This window comes from Myotis daubentonii, chromosome 1 (genome assembly GCF_963259705.1).
Source record: "Myotis daubentonii chromosome 1, mMyoDau2.1, whole genome shotgun sequence".
Lineage (NCBI taxonomy): Eukaryota > Metazoa > Chordata > Mammalia > Chiroptera > Vespertilionidae > Myotis > Myotis daubentonii.
Window position 1 is genome coordinate 149,371,755 of NC_081840.1, and position 15,878 is coordinate 149,387,632.

At 43.8% G+C, this 15,878-nt stretch overlaps 1 protein-coding gene across 4 annotated transcripts; it reads left to right on the top strand.

Annotated features, from left to right (window-relative positions):
- Positions 1–1,373: 1,373 nt before the first annotated feature.
- Positions 1,374–14,500, top strand: GAR1 (GAR1 ribonucleoprotein). 4 transcript variants are annotated; one of them, XM_059662334.1, is made up of 7 exons: positions 1,374–1,513; positions 2,033–2,279; positions 4,005–4,159; positions 4,703–4,762; positions 7,241–7,382; positions 13,499–13,573; positions 14,188–14,500. In XM_059662334.1, the coding sequence occupies exons 2-7, from the start codon at positions 2,045–2,047 to the stop codon at positions 14,199–14,201; spliced, it is 681 nt and encodes a 226-aa protein (XP_059518317.1). In that variant the 5' UTR covers positions 1,374–1,513; positions 2,033–2,044; the 3' UTR covers positions 14,202–14,500. The 4 variants fall into 4 exon arrangements, with proteins under 4 accessions (XP_059518317.1, XP_059518328.1, XP_059518337.1 ...); XM_059662345.1 differs by lacking the exon at positions 1,374–1,513 and adding an exon at positions 1,566–1,675; XM_059662354.1 differs by lacking the exon at positions 1,374–1,513 and adding an exon at positions 1,590–1,702.
- The last annotated feature ends 1,378 nt before the right edge of the window (positions 14,501–15,878 follow it).

Here is a 15,878-nt window from a genome sequence, read left to right on the forward strand (position 1 = left end):
TTTTATATGTAGGGCTGTTAAGTGCTTTCTCAAGCAGCTTACACTTTCGTGTAGAAGGCACGTTGTGATTCCTAATATTTCCATAGTGAAGTTTACAACGTTCTTTCAAAATAAAAACCCTATGTAATATGTACCAACCCCCAACCCTCTTTCAGAGGAGGCTGATTGTGTCAAATGTATTTCTTTTAAAAACATGTTATTTACTTATTTCAGAGAGAGGAAGGGAGAGGGAGGGAGAGAAACAGCGCCGAGGAACATCCTTGGGCTGCCTCTTGCACCCCGACCAGGGATCAGCCCACAGCCTGGGCTCCTGCCCCCGGATGGGAGAGGAACCAGCAACCTTTTGGGGTCCCCGACGACGCCCAGTAAGGGTTCAAATGTCAAGGTAAGGTCTCAGAAGATTCGGAGGCAAAAGAGACAAAGCAAATCTAATCAACAGGAAGTCACTAGCTTTCTTTGGGGGAGAAATTTTAGCGGAAGCTGAAGTCAGGTATCAAGAAGGGGAGAGAGGAATGGAGGAGAGCCGGTGCCCCGCCTGGCGGTGCTCAAACGTACTTGACACATGAATAAACTACCTGATACAAAAGATAAAGATATGGCTTGGTTTCCTATCAGGTAACACAGTTCTTTAAAAGTACATCGGGCCCTGGCCGATTAGGCTCAGTGGATAGAGCGACGGCCTGCGGACTGAAGAGTCCCTGTTCGATTCTGGTCAAGGGCACAAGCTCAGGTTGCGGGCTTGATCCCCAGTGGGAGGCGTGCAGGAAGCAGCCGATCAATAATTCCTTCTCATCATTGATGTTTCTATCTCTATCTCTTTCTCCCTCTCCGTTCCTCTCTGAAATCAAAAGATTTTATATATATATATATATATATATATATATATATATATATATATATATATATATATATATATATACACACACACACAGTACATCGGGCATCTCTTCTAGTGAAACCAGAGGACAAAAGTATAGGCACCGTTCGGCCCATAATCGTGCAGACAAGGACAACGGTGTGCTGGCTGTGGAGGTGGAAGAGGGTACAGGGTGGATAAACAGTGATGGGGAAAAATAAAAGATACGGAAGGAAAAAACAACTCGAAAGAACGCAGACAAGCCCTCCTCCCGGTTCCGACGCGAGCAGACCCCCGCCTGGGCGAAGCGCGGCTCGGAGCTGCTCAGAGCTGCGGCGGGAGCCCGCAACGACCACCGCGCAGCCTGAGAACCAGGACCGCGCAAGGCCAGCCGGCATCCCCAAGACCGATGGGCGGTCGGGGGAGGGCCGGTCTCCACCCCCCGGGATATCCCGGGACAAAACCGCGGTGACACTTCCTGGAACGTCAGGATGCGACGGACGCGGCTATTTTACGCCACTTCCTTGGCTTGTCGGAAGGCACGTTGGCCCGACTGTCGTAAACTGTCGTAAACAAGTGGTTGAAGTTGGGTATGATAGCTGTTCTTCCCGCGCTGAAGGCTGTTTTGGGAAGTTGACAGCCTCGTTGTTTCTGCCGGTGAGTATTTTTTTTTTTAAAATAAACTAGTTATTTGAGCTTCTGGTCATTTTCTCCCTTCGCTTGGTGCCGGGACGGTGGCCGAGGAGGCCCAACGTGCGTCGGAAGTACCGGGCGGGTGGGCGTGCGCGCGCAGCCGGGCCAGCGGTGCACGTGGAGCCGGTGAGCGGCGCGGGAGCTGGAGCAGCGGTGAAGGCTGGGCGCCGAACCCCGCTGGGGAGGGCGGGAGGCGGGGAGGCCGGGACGGCGGCGTGAGGACCATGCTGCCCGCAGGGGGAGGAGGTGCTCACCGAGGCGACATGGCTGCTGAGGGTCGGTCGGCGCTCACAGGACTGTGGGGAAGCCACACTGCTCACCCTTCGGGTTCGTCGCTGGCGGCTGGGCAGTGGGGTAGGGGGCGGCGTGGCTGTCAGTGATACCGCCCCCTTTACGGCGTTCTGCCCGAGGTGCGGGAAGGTTGGGGGCTGTGCCCGGCGGCCACAGTGACCGAAGGGCGGCACGCCTTGCGTTTCTCGCCAGGTGGGAGCGAGCATGTCTTTCCGCGGCGGAGGTCGTGGAGGCTTTAACCGAGGCGGCGGAGGCGGCGGCTTCGGTCGCGGCGGCGGCGGCAGCAACAACCACTTCCGAGGCGGAGGGGGCGGCAGTTTCCGCGGCGGCGGCGGCGGCAGTTTCCGCGGCGGCGGCGGCAGAGGCGGATTCGGACGCGGGGGTGGCCGCGGCGGCTTTAACAAAGGCCAGGACCAAGGACCCCCAGAACAAGTCGTTTGTATGTCGGTTTCCAAGCTCAGCCTACTTGGGGGCGGGGGGCGGAGCAGGGCTGAGGTTGAGGTTGTGGGCTTGTGTTTTTATTTTTTTAAATAATATGTTTTATTGATTTTTTTACAGAGAGGAAGAGAGAGGGGTAGAGAGTTAGAAACATCGATCAGCTGCCTCCTGCACACCCCCCACTGGGGATGTGCCCGCAACCAAGGTACATGCCTTTGACCGGAATCGAACCTGGGACCCTTCAGTCCGCAGGCCGACGCTCTATCCGCTGAGCCAAACCGGCCAGGGCCGGGTTTGTGTTTTTAGGAAGTTTGGGAGTCGGGTGCTGTAAAATATAGATCCAGCAACTGACGTGCAGAGGTTACTGCCTGGTTGGTGAGGCAGACCCCTGGAGATGCCGGAAACTGCCTGACAGTGATGCCCTGGCGTGTCAGGGGTTGGGTAAGAAAGCCGAAGGACGCTTAGGCTGCGCCGTGGAGGTGGAACTTGAGCTTGGGCGGAAGGAAGATATTAACTGGGTAGTGTTTTATGCTTACCGCTGTGGTCCCCGTTTTACGGAAAAGGAGACTGATTCAGCCAAGTTTCTCTGCTAGGGTCATAGTTAGGAAGAAGTGATCATCAGTAAGTGATATATTGGAGGTCCGAGGCAAGTTTCGAGACTCCAAAGCCCAGACTTTCTCTTACTCTTCAGTAAGAGAAGTCGGAATTTTGCTTGGAAGGGAAACGACAGGGAGGCAGTCAAGGAAAAGACCTAATTAGCGCAGTTTTGGAGTAGTTATCAATGAGGTAGGATGGAAGTCATAGAAAGTGAGACAGAGATTGACGGTGGAAGCCTGTCAGAGAGGAGGAAGGATGCGTACAGTCTAAGGTAAAGAATAGGTTGGGTCAGTATGCAGGATGGTTTGAAGAGGGTCATGGCTAAGAGTCCGAGGTCCCAGCCCAGAAGCCATTTCAACAGTCCATGCACGAGGGAAGCATTGAGAGCATGGTGGGAGTGAGACGGAAAGGGAAGGGTTCGATTGGGAGAGAGATTCCAGTGGAAACACACTCAGTAGAACTTGGCTCATCTTGGGAACTGTTAAAAGCTTCCAGGTTTTGAGCCTGGGTGATAGGGATGGAGAGTTGGTTTTGCAGCGGTGCAATGAGTATTTTAGTGTGGGGTGACAATAGTCAGAAATGAAGGTAGTTATTTTGAGGTTCCACACTTTTCTGGAAAAGATCGAAGTAACTGGTGAAGAGGTGGTAGTGGGAAGGTATAAAAGGGGAGGAAGAAAAGACAGGAGAACAGCCAAGACTGGTTTTGCAGTTTAGGGGTGGGGAGAAGGAAGAATAGACAGTAAAATGCAACATAGTGTTTAATCAAATAATCGTAGTTATTGTAATAAAACCACTGTTCTAGGTTGAGGAGCCTCAGTGTGCCAGGCACTTTTCCGAGCAGTTGACATTTAATATTGCATTTACTACGCACAATGCTGTGTGTTAGGCGTTGGAACTGTTGTTAGCCATATGTTAAAGGTGAGGACCCTGAGGCAGAGAGAAGGTGAGACCCTTCCCCCAGGTCACATAGGTAGTATGTTGTGGATTGATACACCAACTCAGGGAGGCTTTTGTGTCCCAGAAGAACAGATAGGGCGAAATCCCAGGTAAACAAGAATGCTTCCAGAAGAGGTTGGTCAGTATACTTTGAAATTGTTTTATATTTTAATGTTTTCTTGTCCTGTTTCAGTATTAGGAGAGTTCCTGCATCCCTGTGAAGATGACATAGTTTGTAAATGTACCACAGATGAAAATAAGGTGCCTTATTTTAATGCTCCAGTTTATTTAGAAAACAAAGAACAGATTGGAAAAGTGGATGAAATATTTGGACAACTTAGAGATTTTGTATCCTTTTTAATTGGAAGATGTAGTGATCTCATTGAAAGGTTACTGTTTGCTTTTTATGGAGCTAAGTTTAATTAAATTAAACTTGTTGCTTCAGACTATAACGGAGGATCAAGAGAGGGAGAAATGTATTTCCATTTGTACAGGGATGGACAAAAGTACAGTTTGCAGCTCGTATGGAAAATACAATAACAAATAATAATACAAGAGTAAACTCTGTGGTTTGCATACTCACAACTGTAAATCTACTTTGCCCACCCCTGTGTTGTAAAGTTAGGTCCTTTTGGGAAGGTTTTAGAAATGATTGCCATTTGGATAAGTGCTGCAGGATCGAGGTACTTTGCTTTGGCTATGATTATGCCACTGGAATGGTCTGGTGGAATTCGAGGTTTTAAAGGAAAATATTAATTTCCTCTTGGAAACGCCTGTCTTACTCTGCCTAGACATTTCCATGTATTCTAACCCTTGTTTTTAAAATTACATGTGAATTCAGAAGGTTACCTTTTTAAAATCTTAATTGCTTTTCCTTAATAAAATTAATAGTATTTTTCAGTTAAATTGTCAGAAAACATGAAGGCATCTTCCTTTAAAAAGCTACAGAAGGTGAGTCAAGCTCATGATACCTAGGATCCTTGGTTTTATAAGTGAGTGACCTACCTCAGGGCAGTCCTGCTTAGGGCACTTGAGACTCCCTCAATATATCACCAATGAAGCTCTTAAGTTGAGATAGTCTGTACCTCAAACATTGAACTTACTTATCTTTAAGACTAACTTATTTAATACAGGCTTTCAGAAAGTATTCCTTGCTCATATGAGCAAATTCTGTAACTGCTAGAGTCTGTTTTTTAGTTTATGTAAAACTGTCTTATTAAAAATCCTTGCATGACCAAACATTTTAAGCAAATCATTAAATTTTAAAACTTGAATTATTTGGAAAAAGTCAGATATTAAATATGTGCAAGAGGTAGCTATGAAAATGTTAATTTAATAGTGGGACCAAATTTAGTGTATTGGCTTTCTGAGGAAGTGAGCTTGAAGCTGAGACTTGAAAGTTGACTATCAATTATTCCCAACCCTGGCTTCACATCAGAATTATCTAGGGGTGCTTTTAAGTAGATGTATGTCTGGGTTGCACTCCCAAGAAATTTGACCCAGTATGTCTTAGGTGGGGACCAGGACTCAGTGCAGAAAGGAAGGCTCCTGGATGACTGATATAGTGAGGCCAGCACTTGGGAGCCAGTGCACTAGTCAGTGAGGAGGAGGACGTGCATTATAAGTAGAGAAAACAGTGTGTGCAAGTCTGAGAAAGTGAGCCACTTGAAGGATCCAGAAAAGGCAGAGGTGTAGCTTGGACAGAGAACATTTAGGAGTGAGAAAGCTGTGAATTATGGCTAGAGGTAGCCAGGAGCTAGATTACTTAAGGCCTTCAGGTCACAAGAAAGAGTTCAGACTTTAGTTTTACTTTTGTTTTTAAATATTAGGGAAAATATGGTTAAATTTATACTTAAAAGTACTGGAAAAATGAACTCCCTGGGAACGGTTCAGTGCTCTATGTGAAGGGGCCAGGCTGGAAGAGAGATTTTGGACTGGGGCAGTGGAAATGGAGAAAAATAGATGAATTTATGAGAGAGAGAGGAAGTAGAATTGACAGGTCTTGATAATTGATGAGCTGTTGAAATTAAAGTGAAAAATGCCACCGTCTTTCAGATGTCTTGATTTCAGCATCTTTGTGGATAGTGTCCCATTCACTGAAATGGGCAGCACTGCAGAAGGGAATTGGGTTTGAGTTTGAAGCATTTGTGAGATATTCGCTTAGGCACTGAAAGGAAGAGTGGACTAGAGGTAGAGTTGGGAAGTTGTCACTGTACAGACAGTGTATGATATAGTCTAGGAAGAAAGAATGAGAGGAAGAGAGCTTTGGGCTACCTCCCAAATTTATGTATCTATTAGTGGAAATTCAGAAGTAACTGCCAAGAAAGAAGGCAAACCAGCAGAGTTTTAAAAGTGATATCACAAAAGTCAAGAGAGAATGTTTCCGAGAAGAAGTACTTAGCAAATGCTGTTGCAAAGAATTCATTGGATTTAGCAACATAAAGGTCAACAGATCATGGAGCGAAAGGAGTGGTGGGCCCAGAAGTCAGCTTGGGATAGGAGATGAGATGGGGAGCATGCCTTGTTGCTAGGATATGGCACCTGGTTGTAGAAACCCTGACAAGTACCCACTGGGAAATTGCACTTCTTTGGATGGGCCTGAGAGCCAGGCTTCTCAATTTGGTGACCTGCGATTTGGTGGGCTGTTGCTCGGGGTGGTGGCGGGGCCTGTGTCCCACTTGGGGGAAGCCGAGTGTTGCTTTGTGGGTGCCAGGTCCATGGTGCCGTTTCTCTGTAAATGGCCAGTGCACATCACGGAAGCTCCTGCATTGATCCTCTGCCCCCTGGAAGTCAGTGCTCATCTCAGCGACCAGTTAGATGGATACTTAGCATATTAGCCGTGTATATATATGTGTGTGTGTGTCTGTGTGTGTGTATATACACATATATATGTATGTATATTAGAGTTTTGAAGCCCTCATATGTGTTTTGTGTAAAATTGTGAACTATACCTAATTATGTTTCATTATTGTGAAAAAAATATTTCTTAGTTCTAAATATAGGATGGGTTTAGTTTCTACAAATCGTCCATTAGCTATATGTCAATGTTTTATTTTTTATTTTAATGCTAAATTTTTAATAGTTTCCTTTTTCTTATGGCAGGCAATTCTGTTAAGTTAAAATGTAGTTAATTTTTGGAAGGCATTATCTGTTTCTAAGGAGATTGAATTGGTCTTGTTAGGTGCCAAAGTTTATGTGCTTTATGTACATTATTTTTTTGATCTGCACAAGGACTATGTGAGGTAGGTACTTTATTATCTTGATTTTACAGATCAGAAAACTAAGTTTTTGCCTAGGGCTACACAGTAGTATGTAGTAGAGTTGGTATTTGAACCCAGGCAGTCTTGAGTCTAGGTATAATTATAATTATATAATCTTAATACTACACTACCCAAGTCATCACACTAATTGTTTCTATTTTACTTCCAGTTTTATATAGACCCATATAAGCTGTTGCCACTGCAGAGGTTTTTACCTAGACCTCCAGGTGAAAAGGGACCTCCAAGAGGTGGTGGCAGGGGCGGTCGAGGAGGAGGAAGAGGAGGTGGAGGTGGCAGAGGTGGTAGAGGCGGTAAGTTACTTGTGGGAGAAAACTTCTAATGAGATTTCAAAGTTTCAGCCAATTCAAATAGTAGAATTAAATTTTGCATATAGGCAAATCTCCCAAATGTTTGTTTATTTACTAGAGGCCCTGTGCATGAAAATCCTTGCACTGGGTGGTGGGGCAGGGAGAGAGGTTGCTCAGCCCGGCCTGCGCCCTCTCACAGTCCGGGACCCCTCAGGGGATGTCTGACTGATGGCTTAGGCCCGCTCCCTGGGGGGATCCGACCTAAGCTGGCAGTCAGACATCCCTCTGGGAACCCGGGAGCCCTTGGGGGATTTCCACCTGCCTGCTTAGGTCCGCTCGCCAGGGGGAATAGACCTAAACTGGCAGTCAGACATCCCAATTGGCAGCCCAGAAATAAAATCTATATCTTCCAATGTCATGTCAAAGACCATCTATCTGTAATAATAAAAGCGTAATATGCAAATTGACCAAATGACCGAACAACGGAACGACCTTCTGGACAACCACGCTATGACACACACTGGCGCCAGGCCAGCCAAGTTGGGTGCGATCCAATTGGTCAGGGGGCCCTGCCATTGCCCCATGATCGCCCCACAGAGGGAGGCCCAGGCCATCCTCTACAGGGTGATCGAGGGGGGGCGGAGGTCCGCAATCAATTGCCCTGCAGAGGGAGTCCCAGGCCACTGGCCAGCGGGGCAATCAATTGGGGATGGGGAGGACTCCGCAATTGTCCCAAAGAGGGAAGCCCAGGCCACCCGGCTGATGGCTCTGCAGCAGGTGTGTGGGGCCAACCAACGATCACCCCACAGAGGGCGGCACAGGCCAGCCAAGCGATCACACCCCACACCTGTCACCCACAGAGGGAGGCAACCGGTGGTGGGGTAGAGGGGGCAGCGCCACACAGATTGCAAGCAGTGACAGCGGCAGGACGGGGCCAGCTGCCGGCAGCCAGGGAAAGGAAAGCCCGATAGGCCCTGATCGCCAGCCAGGCCTAGGTACCCTATCCCGAGGGTCCCAGATTGCAAGAGGGCACAGGCCAGGCTGAGGAACACCTCTCCACCTCCCTGCATGAATTTTGTGCACCAGGCCTCTAGTCCTATATAATAAAGATGTAATATGCAAATGGTCATTACATAAGGACCAACCACGTAACAGCCGGATCACGGATCAGCCCGAGGGTGGGACAGCGAGCTACAAGCCAGTGACAGAGCTACAGGAGGGGGCAGGGCAGCAAGCTATGATGGGGGGTGCGGAGGGAGCTATAGAAGGGCAGGGCAGCGGGCAGAGAGCTACTGGTGCACGGATTCGTGCGCAGGGCTGCTAGTTTATAATAAAAGGGTAATATGCAAATTGACCCTAATGGTGGAATGACCAGTCCCTATGACATGCACTGACCACCAGGGGGCAGATGCTCAATTCAGGAGCTGCCCCCTGGTGGTCAGAGTTCTTCCACAGGGGAGTGCCACTCAGCCAGAAGCTGGCTTATGGCTGGCCAGCGCAGTGGCAGTGGCGGGAGTCTCCTGCCTCTGCGGCAGTGCTAAGGATGTCTAACGGCTTAGGCCCACTCATTAGTCGGACATCTCCTGAGGGCTCCCAGGCTGCCAGAGGGATGTCTGACTGCCAGTTTAGGCCTGATCCCCTGGAGAGTGGACCTAAGCCATCAGTCGGACATCCCCTGAGCAATCCCAGACTGCAAGGGGGCACAGGCTGGGCTGAGGCCCCCCCCAGTGCACCGGGCTTCTAGTCTATATATATAAAATAGCAACTGGAACAGAATGACCGGTGGCTATGACTTGCACTGTGGCAGCCAACCAGCCTGATCCAGGCCCCGATTACCCCCACCCCCTGGCTGGCCTGGCCCCTAATTGGCCCCCAACACCCTAATTGAGGGTGGGGCTGGCTGCCAACCGCATGTGGCCCCTCCCCTCGGCCAGCCTGGTCCCTGTCGGCCCCCATCACCCCGATCGGGTGCGGTGCCAGCCAGCTGATTGCCCACGGCCCCTCCCACCCGCTGGCCCAGCTTGATGGGCCCCCATTGGGGTAGGCCGGCCAGACCCCACCGGTGCATGAATTTGTGCACTGGGCCTTTAGTTACCAATAAACTAGAGGCCTGGTGCATGAAATTTGTGCACTTGAGGGGGTGGTGGTCCCTCAGGCTGGCCTGTGCCCTCTCGCTGTCTGGGAGCCCACGGGGGACATCCATAGTATGCCATTGAGGTGGGAGAGGCTCCCACCACCACTGCTGGTGCTCACCAGTTGTGAGCCCAGCTTTTGGCTGAGCTGGTGCTTCCCCTGTGGGAGCACTCTGACCACCCGGGGGCAACTCCTGCATTAAGCGTCCGCCCCCAGGTGGTCCATGAGCATCATAGTGACTGGTCAACTGGTCATTCAATCATAACAGTTGCTTAGGCTTTTATATTTTTAGATTAACTTTTTAGTTCAGTATTTTGACATTTATGTCCTCAAAGCTTTGGTACATTAATTGTTATGGGCATCTAGATGATGAGCAGGGTTGGTGATGAGATGGGGTTAGCCCTGTGAATGGTGTGGCGGACGGATGATGGGAGGATGGGCAGAGCCAAAGTGGTGAGGAAGAGATGCTGAAAATGGGGTTGGAAAGCTCTGTTACTGGATCAGAAAAGAGACAGAATTCTTTTCATATTTGCCTCTCAACTTAATTATCATTTCACTCTGCAAATGTACTTTTTGGGTCTAGATAGCTTGGAGATAATTTGAGATCAAACATATTTCTTTCTTAAATACTTTGGGAGTACCCCTTTGGGTATTTGATGAAGGGAGATCCTCTCATACTTATTCTGTGTTTAGTCTCATATATAATATTAAGAAAAATCACAACTCCAGTCTATTTTTTTAAAACCTCTACATATATATACTTTTTAATCCTCATCTGAGGGTATGTTTATTGATTTAAGAGAGAGAGAGAGAGAGAGAGAGAGAGAGAGAGAGAGAGGGAGGGAGGAGAGAGAGGAGAGAGAGGAGAGAACATCGATTGGCTGCCTTCTGTATGTGTCCCCACTGGAGATACAGCCTGCAACCTGGGTATATACTCTGGGAATAGAACCAGCGACCTCTTGGTACATGGGACAACTCTCCAACCAACTGTGCCATACTGACTGGCGCAGACCCTTTATATTTTTACACCAGTATTTGGAAGTATGTATTTGTGTTTTCTCTTAAAAATTGTTTTGTCAGTTACAGTTGACATTCAATATTATTTTATCTTAGTTTCAGGTCTAAAGCATAGTGGCTAGACATTTATATAATTTCTAAATGACTCTCCAATAAGTCTAGTACCCACCTGACATAGTTATTGCAATATTGACTATATTCCCTGTGCTGTACTTGACATCCCTGTGACTGTTTTGTAACTACTTATTTGTACTTCATCTCTTCACCTTTTTCCCGCAACCTCCCAACCCCCTCCCACCTGGCAACCATCAAAATGTTCTCTGTATCTGAGTCTGTTTCTATTGTTTATTCTGTTCTTTAGATTCCACATATAAATGAAATCCTGCAGTATTTGTCTTTCGGTCTGACTCATGTCACTTAGCATGATACCCTCGGTCCAACCATGTTGTCACAAATGCTAAGATTTCATTTTTTTGGCCAAGTCATATTCCATTGTATATATGTACCACATTTTATTTATTCAATTGTCCATCAAGCGACACTGAGGTTGCTTTCATATCTTGGCTATTGTAAGTAATGCTGCAGTGAACATAGGGGTGCATATATCTTTCCTAATTAGTGTTTTGGATTTCTTCAGTTTAATACCCAGAAGTGGAATTGCTGGGTCCTAAGGTAGTTTACTTTTAGTTTTTTGAGGAACCTTCATATTGGCTGATTTTCCGTAGTGGCTGCACCAATTTACAATCCCACCAACAATGCACAAGTGTTCTCTTTTCTCCACATCTTCACCAGCACATGTAGTTGTAGGTTTATTTATGATAGCCATTCTGACAAGTGTGAGGTGATATCTCATTGTGGTTTTAATTTGTATTTCTCTGATGATTAGTGACATTGGGCATTTTTTTATATGTCAATTAGCCATATGTATGTCCTTTTTGGAGAAATGCCTGTTCAGGTCCTCTGCCCATTTTTTAGAATGTTTGTTTTATTTTTTGGTGTGGAGTTATATGAGCTCTTTATAAATTTTGGGTATTAACCTCTTATCAGGTGTATCATTGGTAAATATAGTCTCCCATTCTCCATTCTCTAGGTCTGTGGTTGGCAAACCGGCTCACAAGCCACATGCGGCTCTTTATCCCCTTGAGTGTGGCTCTTCCACAAAATACTATAAAATACCACATGCGGGTGCGCACGTACAGTGCGATTGAAATTTCGTGGCCCATGCGCAGAAGTCGGTATTTTGTGGAAGAGCCACACTCAAGGAGCCAAAGAGTCGCATGTGGCTCGCGAGCCGCAGTTTGCCGACCACTGCTCTAGGTTGTCTTTCATTTTATTGATGGTTTCATTTGCTGTGCAAAAACTTTTTATTTTGATGTAATTCCATTTGCTTATAATATTTATTTCTTCTATTGTTTATCTTGCCCGAGAAGATGTATCAGAAAAAATATTAATAAAAGCAGTGTCTGAGAGCTTACTGCCTATGTTTTTTAGAAGTTTTATGGTTTCAGGTCGTACATTTTAGTCCTTAATCCATTTTGAGTTTTTTCTTGTATACAGTGTAAGAAGGTGGCCTAGTTTCATTTTTTGCCATGTATCTGTCCAGTTTTCCCAACGCCATTTATTGAATAGATTATTTTTACTGCATTGTATACTTTTGCCTCCTTTGTCATAGATTAATTGACCATATAGGTTTGGATTTGTTTTTAGACTCTATTCTGTATTCTCCATTGATCTATGTATATGTGTTTATGCCAGTACCATGCTCTTTTTGACTACGGTAGCCTTGTAGTATAGTTTGATATCATGTAGTGTGATACGTCCAACTTTGTTCTTTCCCAAGATTGCTGTGGCTCTTCGGGGTCTTTTGTGGTTCCATATAAATTTTAGGATTGCCTGGCCGGGATGGTTCAGTGGTTGAGTGTCCACTCATGAACCAAGAGGTCTCATTGGTTTGATTCCTGGGTTGTAAACTCTATCACAGGAGGCAGCTGATCAATGATTCTTTCTCATCATTGATGTTTCTACCTTCTCTCCCTCTCCCTTCCTCTCTTTTTTAAAAATCAATAAAGATATATTGTTAAAAAAATTTAGGGTCATGTGTTCTAGTTTTGTGAACAATGCTATTGGCATTTTGACAGGGATTGCATTAAATCTGTGGATTGCTTTGGGTAGTATGGACATTTTAACAATGCTAATTCTTCCTATCCATGAGCACAGTTATGTGCTTCCATTTATTTGCATCTTCTTCGATTTCTTCAATGTCTTATAATTTACCAAGTCCAAGTCTTTTACCTCCATGGTTAAATTTATTCCTAGGTATATTTTTCAATGCAATTATTTCTTTTTCTTGGCTAGGACTTCCTGTAAAATTTCTCTTTTTATAATTCATTATTTCTTACAAAGTAAGCCCCCCAAAATAAGTTAAAAAAAAAATGAGACTGAAATAGGAAGCCATTATATGTTGGATAATAGAAAAATGCTTAAAAAATTTAAAATTTCAAGGCTAATCAGCATGTATCAGTGATAGTGCATAGGCAGCGTAGTTAACCTTAAAGGATGTGTTTTTGGTAGATTTCTTAGATGAAAGTCACCCATATCTGTGTCCCCTTGTTCTTAGGGTAAACAGCCTTTGTTTAATCAAAAAAGTATTTAGTGGGAAAAAAAGTGTTTCGTGTAATCAAAAGTTAAGATGTTCATACATTTAGCAAGAGGGCAAAATCAAACTTTAAAGTAATAAGCTTTTCTAATTCATTAAAACAGAATACTTGTTTAAAAAATGGTAGTCTAGGGTTTTAGCTTCCTACTCAATTTGGAAACTTTTGCAGTTTTTCCATTTTTATCTTTTAAAATATTGTGCAATATACATTTGTGAAATTTATGTTATAACTGTAGAATTTGTGTTGATATTTGTAGGCCTACCAGAATAGGATAGGCTACAGTTACTTAATAAATGTTTCCTTTATTTTTAGGTGGTTTTAGAGGTGGAAGAGGAGGAGGTAGAGGTGGAGGCTTCAGAGGAGGAAGAGGAGGGGGTGGTTTCAGAGGTAAGTATGAAAAAAACACACCTTTAAATGAATGAAATTCTAGAATTGGTATTATCTGCCATTTTATTTATTTATTTTTAAATATTTTTTATTGACTTTTTAGAGAGAGGAAGGGAGAGAGAGAGTTAGAAACATCGATGAGAGAGAAACATCAATCAGCTGCCTCCTGCACACCCCCTACTGGAGATGTGCCCGCAACCAAGGTACATGCCCTTGACTGGAATCGAACCTGGGACCTTTCAGTCCACAGGCCAATGCTCTATCCACTGAGCCAAACTGGTTACGGCATATCTGCCATTTTAAAATTGTTATTTAATTTTATATTTGTTTGCCAGCAAGCCTGTAGAACATCGTGGTGTTCTTTGTTTTAGCCTAATTTCTAGCTTCATTTTATATCACTCTTCCCTGCTTTTCCCTTTGAGTTTTATCACCTACTTCCAGTTTATTTTACTGTATTTTTAATTAGAAAAAAAGGTGTAATATGAATGACAGTTAAATTTAGTAAAGTAGGTTTGCTAAACATTACAAGAACTAATGCTGATTTTAAACTTAAGATTTGGGTAATAGTATTATTAATTTCCATACCTTTAATACTTTCATTTTCTCTTAATCAGGGAGAGGACATTAAGTGTAACAGTTGACAGAGGAACTTCACCAACTGATTTCTGTGTTAACCTGCATGGTCTACTTCTGTGGATCAGAAATTTGTTTCTTGAGCAAGTCTTGAAGAACCGGTTACTACATGACATGGCACTCAGATGTCAATGTCACACAAACAGAGTGCAACAGAATAGGCACTTATGGAGTTTGGACAAGTGTTTTAATGTTTTATATAATGCTCGGAACTGTGATTGCTTAATAAATGGACAGTTTTCACATGAAGCATATTTGAATTTTTACAATAAAATGTTTTATTTCTTTAAGTTACTTAGAGCTGTGTTTATTAAACCAGAGCTATTTTTAAAGTTAAAATGAACAACTAAAGCTTAAGTCCAGTGGTTTTCATGTAGAGAGAATGATCTGTTTACATATATAACTCATCTTTAAAAACATAATGCTACTGAAGGAATACTTTAACATTAACATTATTTATAAACCAACACCCCTTTCCAAATGTTTGCCTTTTATATATGAGGACATTAGCACCCTTTATTGTATTTTCCTTTTGTGTGTTAGTAAAGCAGTTTCTTTAATTGTAATGATTAATTGCTTACAAAATTTTACTATTGATTACGACCCTATTAAAGTTGGGACAGCTCTGTTCAAAGAGAACTAAAGTTCAAGAAATTTCTGAAGAAATATTTAATTTTTCAACATTTAATATAGATTGAATGTTGAAAGTTTTACTGATTGTTCTTATTTTACATTTTTAAAGGGGATCCAAAGGTTTAAGATGTTATTCACCATAAGCAAATATTTGATTTCCTGCTACATGTTCAGATTCCTGGGTAGAGATAGTACAAATGAAATTGGTGTTGATCCCTATTGCTGTTGTAGTATCATGCAGTAGCCATGATAGCAAGTTAGAGTACTGTGATATGGGACCATTTGCTCTGCATTGATTTTTCCCCTTGTGTTTTTTTTTTAGGAATGATATTGCCATACCTTTTCCTAAATTTTTCCAACCTAATGCTCATTTGAGTAGCATATAGTATTGCCTGTGTCAGTATCGTGGGTTTACTACTCTTTTGATGGAATTGTGACAGGATTAGTAAATATGTAGGCATAAATATATATGATGAACAAAGATGTTGAAAATTACTGTTTGCCAGTAAGCAGTTGTGCTTTTAAAACATGGAGATTTCTTTCACCTTTTACTTGAGTAAATCTTTTGGTCATTGGCCATCTTGAATCTTTTATTTTTCCTGTTTTTTCCTTAATGTAGTTCATTCTGGGTTTCCGTTGGGGCATTTAGTTTTGAGTCAATTTCACATATTTAGGGAGCCTAACACGAATGAATATAGTACTGAGGTATCACTGAGTCCCATTGTGAAAGGTATTTTCATGCTTATTCAAACATGTTAAATCTTTTGAGTTTACTGAATAACATTCTGATTGCCTGCATCATATTAAAATGCATTTGTTGCCATAGTAATTAAGCAGTTTAATGGAATATAAGCAATATTTGCCCATTTTCCTGAAAATTTGGGAAGAGTTAGGAAAAGCAGATTGATTTTAGGCAACTGAAGTTTATGAAATTAAAATTGTGAACTATGTGAACATTTTGATAAATAATTATATTTCTTAGTATTTTAAGCCTCATCCCAATATAGGTTTTCTGTATCACTCATGAAGGAAGCATAAA

Excerpts from the sequence above, each read along its gene's own strand:
- GAR1 (XM_059662334.1), top strand. The coding sequence starts at position 2,045 with ATGTCTTTCCGCGGCGGAGGTCGTGGAGGCTTTAACCGAGGCGGCGGA. Across the intron at positions 2,280-4,004 it reads ACCCCCAGAACAAGTCGTTT|TATTAGGAGAGTTCCTGCAT; the intron begins GTATGTCGGTTT and ends GTCCTGTTTCAG. Across the intron at positions 4,763-7,240 it reads CCTTTAAAAAGCTACAGAAG|TTTTATATAGACCCATATAA; the intron begins GTGAGTCAAGCT and ends TTTTACTTCCAG.